The sequence below is a fragment of the Melospiza georgiana genome, chromosome 3 (assembly GCF_028018845.1).
Source record: "Melospiza georgiana isolate bMelGeo1 chromosome 3, bMelGeo1.pri, whole genome shotgun sequence".
In the NCBI taxonomy this organism is placed as follows: domain Eukaryota; kingdom Metazoa; phylum Chordata; class Aves; order Passeriformes; family Passerellidae; genus Melospiza; species Melospiza georgiana.
The window spans coordinates 57,706,095-57,718,563 of NC_080432.1; the positions used below are offsets into that span (position 1 = coordinate 57,706,095).

General features: G+C 38.6%; 1 protein-coding gene across 1 annotated transcript in view; it reads right to left on the minus strand.

Moving 5' to 3' along the window:
* Window positions 1-621: 621 nt before the first annotated feature.
* NID1 (nidogen 1) overlaps window positions 622-12,469 on the minus strand; it is a 42,464-nt gene continuing 30,616 nt past the window's right edge. Inside the window, exons 15-20 of the mRNA XM_058020136.1 lie at window positions 10,831-10,957; window positions 7,379-7,550; window positions 6,448-6,605; window positions 5,033-5,156; window positions 3,720-3,832; window positions 622-2,269 (exon numbers count right to left, since the gene is read on the minus strand). Of these exons, the coding sequence (XP_057876119.1) occupies window positions 2,148-2,269; window positions 3,720-3,832; window positions 5,033-5,156; window positions 6,448-6,605; window positions 7,379-7,550; window positions 10,831-10,957 (816 nt within the window). The 3' untranslated portion in view covers window positions 622-2,147. The remainder of the gene's footprint in view (window positions 2,270-3,719; window positions 3,833-5,032; window positions 5,157-6,447; window positions 6,606-7,378; window positions 7,551-10,830; window positions 10,958-12,469) is intronic.

A 12,469-nucleotide genomic window follows, 5' to 3' on the forward strand; every position in this document is an offset into this window, starting at 1 on the left:
CAAAGCACCCTATCACCCAGAAACCCAGTACCATTTGAGCATAGGGATAAATTCTACCCCATTTTATTCTTGTCCTTGTTCTATATTTTCACTGTTAAAAGTCTGAAGTATGGGATAACTGAATTATGCTTACTTGATAAAAGTTAACAAGAATTTACAAGCAGCAAAAAGATTCAGCCAAAACAATCTGAATTGAAGGCCCTGTATTCTTCAAGCACTCTCATATGTATTTGCTTTGAAGTATCCTACTGCTTCCCGAACACAAAGCCCCAAAAGCAGTTTTTTCCCACTGTGATGCTGCATCTTGGAAGAGAAGTACCATATGAGTTAGCTAAAATCCAGAACACAACAAGAAAATATATTTGAGACGCCACATATCACTTCCTTCTGCAGGCATGACATTTTTTATAGAAAATAAAAACCAACCATTTTTATTGACTGTACTGCAGATACCTGTACAGAGTGTAAACTTTAATATTTCACCAGATATGTGGATACTTCTGGAGAAAGAGTTATCAAGCACCTTCATTTCAACAAATTTTTGATATTTACAGTAAAACATACCTGATTAAGTGTATGAATAGAATGAATTATGAGTTATAAAAAGTTATACAAAAAGATCTTTAAAATGTTTATATGCTTTGTTATTTTACGATAAATATACAATTAAGAGGAAAAAGTCACACAGTTAAGACTCAGAACTGGCTCTGTTGAAAACTGTCACCATTGTGTGTGAAGAGGGAGTGAGGAAATGGGGATGTTAGCTTACTGCTCTGATCATGACACACAGTGAAATGTGCTCTGGCAGGAGCCTCACAAGCCCTGTTTTGCTCTGCTACAGATTGGTTTGCAGGCAAGCTTCCTTCCCAACACAGTGGGGAAACCAAACTTCACTTCCAGATTTATTCTGCTAATTTGACATATAAGTATGCGTTTAGATTTTCCCTCTCCAAACTTACTGGTGATGATGAAAACATCAACTTCACTTTGATTTTCAGATCACTGTTTTTGCTGTTACTGAACACTGGCACATAATGGGGCATCAGCATCTTTTTTTCTTTAAAGCACCAAACCAGAGGTGAGCTTTTTGAAAATCAGATTTTAACTGCCATGGTTTCTTATGGTCCCTAAAAAGGCATGGCATGGTTTGCTAAAGAAGAAAGATTGCTAAGATAGAATTCAGAGAGCACTCTGAAGCTTATAGGATCAAACACAGAAATACTATTTTAAAACCTCTCAGAAAACAAATGTGACTATCTCTTTAAAACCACTTGTGTCCCAATGAATCAACATCCATTCTTTGATGACCTATCAGCAATTGTTCAAAATATCTAAATTTTGTTCAGTGGATTTTAGGGAACTACTCAGGAATCCACCTCAAACAGAAGAAAGATAAATCGCTTAAAATCTAACAAATATTCAAACTTCAAATATATCCACTAAACTGTGTTGATTATCTATAATAAATCATGTGCTGTAGAAAAGGATCACATGAGCCAGGGTGAGAATTATAATCCTTACAACACATGGATAAAATACTTCTGTTGTACAGAAGTCAAAAGTTGAGATTCAAGTTTTTGAAGTGGAAGGACTGGTAGTGAGACGGAATGCGGTTGGGCAGTAAATATGTGCTATTGCTGGGTATTCACCCTCATCTGTTCAACCTTGGGACCTTCTGATTATTTCTCAGCTAGAGATAATCCCAGCTACATATATGATGGGCTAACCATATCACTTCTGCAGAAAACTGCTGCTCACTCCAAGGTACAATTCAGTCTCAGGATTTGAGTAGTTCCATTCTCGTTACTCTGTTCTGTGTTTTGTTACTTCAATTTTGCCAAGAGACACATCCTCCTTGTCTGGGGCAGATGCAACTAAGCCCTCCACATTTACGTTTAAAAGCAAAGAGATAATTTTAAAAGAAATAAGGTGAATTTGGATCCAACCTGGGCAGCTCTGTCTTACTTAACAGCTACAAAAACTGCCTCTGTGTGTGCGTGTGTGTGTGTGTGTCTGCATATGTGCATAGTGGCTTGCTGTCAGCAGCATGGAGCACTTATCTTTAGGGCCTGATTGTGTTGATAGGAGTGAATCGTTTACAGCACATTTGCAAAAGGTGTCTGCTGCTCTAAAGCTTGTTTTAATGCTCAGTTTCTTTCTATACAATCTACTCCAACTGTGTTGTCAGGGCAGCGGCAAGTGCGGCCTCCTGGGGTAGCCAAGCAGAGGTGAGTACAACCACCATTATTCACCGTACAGTAGTTATGTCCTGGAAAAAAACAGAGATGCAAAACCTTAGAGAAAAGCAAATGCACACCCACAATAAAATCTGAAAAAGACATGCTCACGAGATGTTAAGATTTACTGCTACACTAGGGAAACAAGCCATAATGAGATTAGGAGTGGAAGAAAACTTTGCTTTGGGGAGATAAGAGTCACCATATCCCTTGTGTCAACTTGACATTCACATGAAAGAAAGATCAAGATATCAGAGTGAAAGAGGCAGCATGAATCAAGTGGGCTGTTCCTAAAATACCCTTCATAAACTGGCCATGTGGTCACAGATAATAGAATGAAAAGAAGTGAGTGAGTAAATAGAGAAGTGCAATGTGGGGACAAAATCCAAAATGCTACAGAACATCATCCTCAGATACCAATCGTACAAAGACAGAGGAATGATCCATGAAAACAAACACAAATGAATTGGGAGGTTGGGAAAGTGTTAACAATAAAGAGCGAAATGAAAGAGAAGTCAGAGCCAGAAGCAGTGCATTAGAGAGGAAAGGCATCCATCCAGAAAATCACTTGAAACAGACATAAGACAGAGAAAGAAATTACACCAAGATTCTGAATATTATAGGTATAAGCATATTCTCAGAGCACACAATAATGTTAAATTTTACACTCCCTACCAAAATGGATCAGTGAATTAACTAGTAATAACAATATAACTGATTTCTTAATTATGACATCTGTATCTATTTTTGAGCTCTGAGCCAAAACCTCCACTAAATTGTTTTTTACTGCATATATTAAGTAATTTGAAGAGAAACTACCCAAAGTAAAAATAGCACAACTCCTATAATTCCAGCCATATTGTAATGCAAAACAGCAAATGCTTTCTCTTGTGATTTGCTGAGACTGCACAGTGATACTTCTTCATAAAAGCCAAGTTATATTTCAAGGGTATCAGTTTCCTCTCTTCCTCTTTTCAATAGCATATCTGGAAAACTTCACATTCAACAGAGCAGAAGGGCCAGCTCAGTCCAGCCACTCTACCACCTGCTGTTTTCTGAATATTCCATTTTGAAAAACACTGGATCTTATTAAGGACATCTGCAAGACCATAATATTTCTGTAGTTTAAACTTAATAAGTGAATAAGGTCCTAGCCACGAATATAGCATTCAATTTAGAAGATGATACATTAGCATTTCTGCCAGGTCAAATGCCCACCTTAATTATACACATCCTTTGACAGAGGGTAGAACAGGCCCCTTCTGCCCCTCCAGTCCTGGTTTCATGTGGGAACTACAACAACTGCTTTTATGGAAAAGAAACTAGGGGTCTTTTCATTTCTTACTAAACAGAAATCTAAGCACTAACCTAAATCTTCACTACCCAAATCAGTTCACAGCTTATAAACGGGAGCTGCTACTAAGCTCATTTATACAGTAAAGTGTTACACAGCTGTAAAAACTCAAGAGTCATCTGGATTACCTCCTGGGCACTGAGCAAAGGCTGTGGTGATTCCATACAGCCGTGAGCGCTTGTGAGGCTGGAAGTTATCATTTTCTAATGAAATGGTGCGATCCACTGCTACAACAGCATCCCTGCCATGTGCAGAAGAAAATATACAGAAGTGAGATGAAAGTCAAAGTATAGGGGAAAACAAAACAACACAAAAAAAAGCCCCCCCAAAAACCAACAAAAACCCCAAACAACCAGTCAAAAAAACAAAACCAAAAGTGGAGAAAAATCTGAAGTCGCTTCTTTTTTACAATTAGGAAGAGATACCAGAAGTAAAATCCTCCAGGACATCACCTTTCCTGGACAAGCCTAGTATGTTATGACCTTCACTCTAGGCAGAAATTTATCAGGGAGACACCTTAATAATTTTGAAGGTATTTCCAGTACAGGACAATGTACCTCTACTGGAGGGATGCATGTGTTAGTAGTTTTGGCACATTTTTCACATTCTGCTTCTCTGACAAGTATTGTGGTATAGCTGACATGGCAGCTATTAAGCATAAAAATTACAGAAAATTATGTGTTTTAGGTGGAGCCTGATCTCCAGAAGGAATATAGCTAGTGATAAGCAATCCTTCCTTCCTAAGTATAAAAGGGCAGTCAAATGACAGACCTGTAGCATTCTGTTCCTCAAGCCTGCTCTAGAATAGAAACTAACATCTGGGAAGTGCTAACTTCGAAATTCTCCCACAGTTGTAGCTACTGCTTCTGCAATTGATAGAAGCGTTTGGGTGAGTTTTCTGATAAAGCCCATAAAACCATTTATATCAAGTACAAATATTTATTTTAAAATGCAGAGACTGGATTTTTTTCCAGAAGTTAAAGTAAACCTCTAAGTCTTGTTCATATGGCAACATTTTAGAGCATTTGCAATAAAGAAAGTGTCATCAAGATAGGAACACTTTTCCCCCCTTAGTTTTGATTGAACATTCATATAATAAAGGGCATAGAAAGCTGAGAGTGATGAAATGTCTGCCCTCTACAATGCAGCTGCTGTAAGAGAAACAAGTTACTGCCCACTCCTTTCCCAAGGATGTTCAGTGTTAAAAGCATTTTCTTCAAGGACAAATCACTATGCTAAAAAGTGAAAACTCAGTTAACTGGCAGCATCAATAGGTCAGTTCTACATATCCACTCCACCCTGCATCAGCTATTGCCAGGAAAGGAACAAAACAGGAATGTGTGAGAGGTCAGGCATGAGAAATGCAGCATATACTTCAGTTTCTACCGGGGAGAAAAAAAAAGATAAAAGTACTCCATAATTTCTTTAGCAGATAACATACCTTCTCCAGTCTGTATAATATAAATTCTTCCCATAGCTTGTAACACCAAAAGGATACTGAATCCCTTCAACAATCTTTCGTCTACCAAGCTGATTAGGGTTCATGCATTCCAGCCTCTTGGTACCTGGATGTAGTGAAACAATTAAGCCTTTGAATCAGAACAAGAGAGCTCTCATCAGGGATGAAAGACAAGCACAAATATGCAAGCATGAACAGGGTGGAAAGTCCTGGAAATCTTTCAGTGTGCCGCTTAGTCAAAGCCTTCCTCCGTGTCACATGTGTGCATGTGCCAAAAACCGAATGGATAAATACTCCAGTGCTAATGCTACTCAGCACACCACTGAAGTTAAAGAAACACAGATGTCCCAGGCAGCCATGGCCAATGCTCACAAGCTGAGATTCCTGCCATGGATTCCAGAATCTTTGGGTTGGTGTGGAGGCTGACAGAAGGCTTCCTCCATTCTGGAGGGATACTTCAACCATTTACTTGGTTCTCCTCCTCCGGAAGACATTTTTGAGATGTTTGGTGAGCATGTTCCTGAAATACTTGTTAGGCTGGGCCATGAAGGTGAGACTGCAGGAAGAACATCTAACTCATAGATGCAAATAGGGTGCAAAAAGGTCTACCTGCAAAGACACTGCAGGCTGGGAACACTGCTAATGAATGTAAACAGTAAACACCTGGAGGTTTTTCCTAAGTAAAGTGTTTCAGAATTAGACAAAAAAGGAGAAGATGCAAATGTGAGAACAAGACTGGAAGAGAGAGAAAGTAACTAGAGATAGCAGAAGGTTGAAGGTTGGACAAAGTGTTTTATAGTGAGAAAGAGAGCCTAGCTATTTTAATTCATCCAAAATTTGAAAGGTGACTTGAAGTCTAAAAGCACCTCCACAGGAAGACATCCCTGCCAGAGTCTACAGGGCGAAAGACAGAAAGATCCCAAAAGATAAAAATTAAATGACAATTAAAAGCACACTTCCCCTCTAATCACTGTCACAAAACTAGCAATGGGTTTGTGGCAGAACTTTGATCCCTTGATCTTTTGTGTGCATTGCTTTTTCAAGACTTGCTTCAGTCAAATATAAGCCAGACTTGGCCTCAGGTTACAGGCCTTGGAACAATAGTACCAGGATGACATTCTGGATGGCAGATTAGATAAATCTGTGGTTTTCCCTAGTCTTAAACTAAGAACTTCTACAAAGCCCCAAGCGCTACGTAAAAGAAAATAGCCACATACAAGACAAAGACATAGATCTGTTGCATTCCTAGAAAGTTTTGTGATCAGATTTGAAATTCTTCAGCTTGCACACACTCTCATGTGAACAGCAATGAATAAAGCATTAAAGCCAGAAGCTATGGCTGTGCATAATTTCAGGATTGACTATTATTACAAAGAAATATTTTAGCCCTCCTTTACCTGCATCTACCCAGCATAGCATTGAGGAATAAGGATCAAATGTCAGTCCATTTGGTAACCCAAGATCATCTTTAACAAGAATTCTTCTATTTGTGCCATCCATGTATGAAGTTTCAATTTTAGGAGCTTCTCTGTTCCAGTCAGTCCAGTACAAGTTTCTTAGGAAGAAGAAAAAGGCTAGAGTTAAGACAGGGACTTATCTCAAAAGATTGGTGTAATTAAGAAAGTGCTAAGAACACATAAGTAACATACAGCCCCTAAATCATTTTAATAAATAAGAAGGGCCATATTGCACTTTGATATGGAAGTCAAAAAAGTGCAGTAAAAGCGTAGCAAAAATACTTCCATCAAAAACAAAAGGAGCAAGCACTGACATAGGAAGAAATGCTTTCCTTCCATTGTTTAGCTTATGATCAAAATGCTGGCCAAAAAGACTTAAATTGAAACAGTTCTGAGGACCGCTCAAAATGTGCATCCACATTTCGAGTTCTTCATCTCACTTCCCATCATGTCTGCTCAGGCTAAAGCAAGAGTATTTGGCATACATTTGGGACCCATGTGAAACAGTATTTTTCTTTTCAGTGTACCAAGTAAGCAACAATGGAATCAGAATAGTTTATCCTCAGCAGAGATCCCCAGAGAGGGCCACTAACTCTTTGATGTTTTACTATTAATAGCCATTTTTTAATGGTAGGATGTTTTTCCCTTGGATGTACATTCTGTGCCTAAGAATATGCACGGCCCCTCAATGGCATCTTTGTTGTTTACTCCTTAACACACACACAATTTACTATAAGATGGAAGTCCCTGATGCTTGACCTGAACCCAGAGCCTTACTCCAACACTGGGGTTCTGCATGGAACACAGGTCATTAAATAACCAGATAAATAGAATCAAGCTTTGCACATGTTTCTTGACAACACATCCATACCCTCTCACAGGATCCACGACAATTGCTCTGGGGTTCACCAAACCAGTGTCAAAAAGGATGCGACGCTGCCGCCCGTCCAGCCTGGCCACTTCTATTCTATCCAGCTGAGAGTCAGTCCAGAAGATGTTGCGACCTAGATGATCTACAGCTATCCCTTCAGGGCTTCCCAAGTCTGCAGGAGAACAGAGAAAAACATTCCTAGGTATTATATTTATTCCAAATACACTCTGTCAGCCTCAATGCTGCATAAGTATAACCTTTAGAAGAAATAAGTTTTCTTCAGTGTTCTGGCTGTGGTCCAACAAAAGCTACTTTATATCAATTGGAAGAGGAACATGCATTTTACCTGGAAGTTTAAATACACAAAACTCTCATAAAGACATAAAATGAGAAGTTCCATGCGGAACAAACTTGCCACACAAAGAAATTGTACTTGGAGGGGCAAACATAGGAGTTTATAACAGAGAAAGGAACAGCAGACACTGTCAAAATCTTATTCTACCATACTTAGAAGGCCATAAAATGGATTTTATAACCCTTAATATTTCTCCTTCCTTAGTACCAGCATACATGACACCCCTCTGACAACTGAATTTATGCTAAGTAGTGATGCAGCAATTAAACAAATCACACTCTAAACACTAGAGACAATGTTATTAACTAACTGATGCAATCTAGATCCAGTTCTTTGTTTTTGCAGAGCTATTCTTTTTGGAACACGTTTTAGCACAGTATGAGCACAGTTTTTCTTGAACAGTTAGTGTTCCAAAAGCAACAGGAAATAGCAGATAATGACCTTACTGCTCTAGCATCAGTAATTTCTAACTTGGATGCCGAAAAAAATTATAAAGCTTAATTCAGCCACTATGAGAAACTGCTCTGTTTTTTTCAAGGTTCCATTGAAAAAGAGCAGGCAGGCTGTGAGGAATTTAAGGAAGCCAAACACAAGTTAAAAAAAGTCTATTTTCATTCAATTTCAGCTCCAAAAAAAAGCAAAGAATTTTACATGGTCACTCCCCAAAAGTGGCAAAGCGACCCTTTATACCAGCCAGCTGTTTAAAAAAAAAGCACCTTTCAAATGCTGATCCACACACTGAATGGAATGTAGCCCATTAGCTTTCTTTTAATTCTCAGGTTTATTCACTGACAGCCATTAAACAAACATTATGTGACATAAGCAACCTTTCTGGAGAAAAGGCACTTGGCCCAGAACATCGGAGCCTAGGGCTCTCTAGACTTTGCTACTGTGGTGTTGCTGTGAGTAACGGTTGCACAACAGTTCAAGCATCCTCTGCTCTCCCACTCAAGAGGATTGCACTTTATCTGCACACATGACATTTTAAGTTTATATTAATTGCTGAAGAAGTGGAAAGGAACAAACAAGATGTAGCTCATTGTTTCTGACTCACAGCTCATGGCTGGAGGGGAGGGGTGATGGGCAAGAAAGTAAATTTTAATCAGGCATTTCTTTACTCCTCCTGAGGGCTCTTGGGCACACTTTGACTCAGTTATACTGACTTCACATTGTTGGTCTTTATTTCTCTAAGTGCTTCTTGCAGTCAGCTGCAAGAAACCACCTCACATATACTTCAGACCCTCAAATGATCCTACTTCTTTCCTTGCTAATGGCAGAGTCTGCTGAGGGTGGCCACATTTTAAGTACAACAGTCCCCAGTGTCTGGGATCAGAAAATTATTGACTAAATGGTAATGGAGGAGCTCCCAGACTCTTTTAGGAAACAGAAGACAGTAGCAGGCAAAAGATTTGCTGTCACTGATTCCCAGGAGCCCCTGCTCCCTGACTAGTTTCCTTGTTTCAATTTCCTTATGTCAGCTATATGTGGGAGATTTAGAGAAGTGTTAAAGTAAATGTCTCTTCTGTGTGGTAGATAATGAGCCAGAAAAAAACTATCCCCCATGGAGGGTGGGGTAAGGGAATATTTCAAAGCTTCATTTATCACCAGTCTTTCCAGAGGCACAAATATGTTCCTGCTAATATTGTCATCAAGCCCTCTGTCCCTGAGGGCAGGTTTTTACAGACATGCACAGCTGATAAGACTTTAAGCAATTACTGCAAAGGAAAGCTCTGCTTCCTAACCTGCAGCCACAGCTGCAGAGCTGAGAAAGCCTCCACAGCTGCAGGGATAAAGGAGAACTGGATGGGACTCCACAATTAAATAGTGTTTCTGCAAAGCAGCACAACTTGGATCGCAAGAGCTTTATAAAGAACCAACCAAAAATGTAGTACATTCCACAGAAATACACATGAACTGAAGAAAGCAGCTGGAGCTCACAGGAGGAAGGAGGCAAAGATCAAAACAAAACAAAAAAAATTCTCATAAGTCTTCTGAGGGGGAGGCATTTTCCTATTTCATGAAATTTGAAAGTTTCAGTTTGGGTCTGCATAGAAGATATGCATTTGAATGCTGAATATCAATACTTTTTGATCTGAATCCTTATTGAAATGTCCATTAACATACAAAAACTAAAGTGCAACACCTCTCCTGGTCTCTTCAGGAAAAGTATCCACATCCTATGCAACCAACAGAACAACAGAATTCATGAGAAAGCTTCATACACACAATATTTTTTTATAGCAGATAAAACTCATGAGGTTTCCATGTGGCATTGAAACATCTTGAATTACCTTAAATAATCAATCAAATTTAGCTGAAAGCCTTCACAAATAATTTTCAACATTTTACACAAGAATTTTAATGCCTACACACGCTCTCATTAGAGAGACATTCATATCCATATAAAGTTTTTTGCAATAGTACCTTTCCTCATTTTTAAAAGTGCAGATTCTGAAACAAAAATCATTAAAGCAAAAATCTTTTCCCTGCAGAGTTTCTAAGTTGCACAGGCAAGCACAGGACTGCACTGCAGGTTTGAGTCCCTATCATATTAAATACTTTGGGATGGAAAAAGAAGTCTTACAAAATACCTCAGCCATCAAGTGGTATAGAAATATGAAGCTCCATAACTGCTGGTATGGTTAGGGATGGCCTTAAGCTCTCCCTTTTTCCTTCCTAGGACAATGCTAGGATCCAAGCCACCCCCATCTATCTGCTGTCCCTAAGAACCTGACTGGAATCTCACAAACTTACTATTCCAAAGCACAAAGTCTGGATGTGTAGAGAATCACTGTCTAAAGAAAACGAAATCAAATTTATTGCAGACCTTTATAACTGGCTGATCATTTTTCTAAAATAATTTCATAAGTTTTTTAACAATGTCTGCAAAGAATTCAAAGTAAAGTGACCTCTTCCAGTACCTTGACTTCACAGGTGTTCTAGGATCTTGAGGACATTAGTTTTTAAAAAGACACCCTCTGCTGATATTCCATGTTAATGAATAAACACAACTCTTAGCTCAGGCAACACCTAGGAAGTACATATTACTAAATTCAAGTCTAATACTGTTCCTAGAGAAAGAATTTTCTGTGGTTACCTGTTTTGATTATGGTTGTTGGCTCCCCACCATGCAGGCTGGCCCTGCTGATCGAGGGGCCGCTGATGTCTGTCCAATAAACCACCTTGTCCACGCAGTCATAAGCAACTCCAATAACAACTCTGTCCTGTTGGAAAACAGACAAATTAGATCAGCTTAGGATAAACAACAGTTACTCATCAGCAGTATTAACTTATGCTTTTAAGTCTCAAGCCTGAAGAAACAAAATTCTTGAGGAAAGGTGGGAAATGGGGAGGAAAGGGCAAGTAAATAATTGGGCAACATCGCCAAATATCTCAGAAAAATACTTCAAGTTCAAGGTCCCTTTTAACTCTCAGACATCATTCACCATTATTTCAAAGAAGCATTGATACACTGAAGAGCTTGTCGGACTTCTACAGCTTCACCTGCATACCCATCTAAAAAAAGTTCACATTGACATTTTACTGTGTCACCCCTTCCTGTACCTTTTTCCTCTGATTAATTCCCTTTAAGGGGGAATAATGACTTCCATAAAATCTGGCTTGCGCTAACATCAAAGTCATGCCTTATGGCTATGCTCCCTATTTGAGTCCCTATTTGACTCAAAAAGTTCTGCAAAGTAAGAGTTTAAAATAAAATTTAGCTTTAACAAGTACTACATAAATCATTGTGGTGGAAACAATATTCTAAGTAACAAGAAATATTTATATGCAATTTTGCAGGCAGAAGGAAGGTAGGACTAGAGTTTGAGTTGAGTTCAAACTCCCTCCCCCAGGCAAATCAAAGGGACTATCAGGGTAAAGCAACAATTGCACATGGATTCCCAAGTCCGTCACTGTTGCTGCTTTTGTAACACAGCTTCTTAGAAAGATGTTCCAAACCCATGAATTAAAACAGATGCACTTATTCATCACTATACATAAATTCTGTGGGTTGCAAAGCAGTATAAACACCTCTGGTACCACTTTGCAAATGCACAACACAGACAACACAAAGTCAACAGTGCTACTACAGACCTAAAGTTTCTTTTCAGTTGAAAGTTTCAAGAAAGAATTGCAACTTATCTCTTGGAAGTTTTTTCCTCAAGATAATTCTAAGTAATTAATTTAAGTTAGATAAAGTAACTAATGAGACTAGGTGACAAGTATTCAGAATGATGTCACATTCAGCCTTATTACACCATTTTTTATACTGCTTTTAAATTTTTTTTATGTTATTGCAGCAGAACTTTACATAAGGGACAAAACCTTGATTTTGACCTTACCTCACAGCAATTTATGGTACTATTTAATGAAGTGAATCTGTGCAACGTAGCCAGTATTTGATTTATTAACTACTCGGTATAATATATAAGGAAAAAAAAAAGAGATCAGTATGCTACTTTATATTGCCATTTATTATAAACAAAGCAACACTGGAATGAAAAAAAATCCTAGGCCTTGGGCAAAACAAATGAATGTGATGAAACTGCCAGTGAAAAGGGCATGTGACACAGGTGGTGGAAAAGAGAGCTTCTCAGCATCAGGAATTCATTTTCTAGGAAAAAAGATCTCAAGATGGTAGTAACAAGCATGGGAAAAAGATCTACCACCCACTGGGCTTACACATGGGGAAGGAAGCAAGAAAAAGAAGAAAGAAAAATATATGTGCAGCCAAG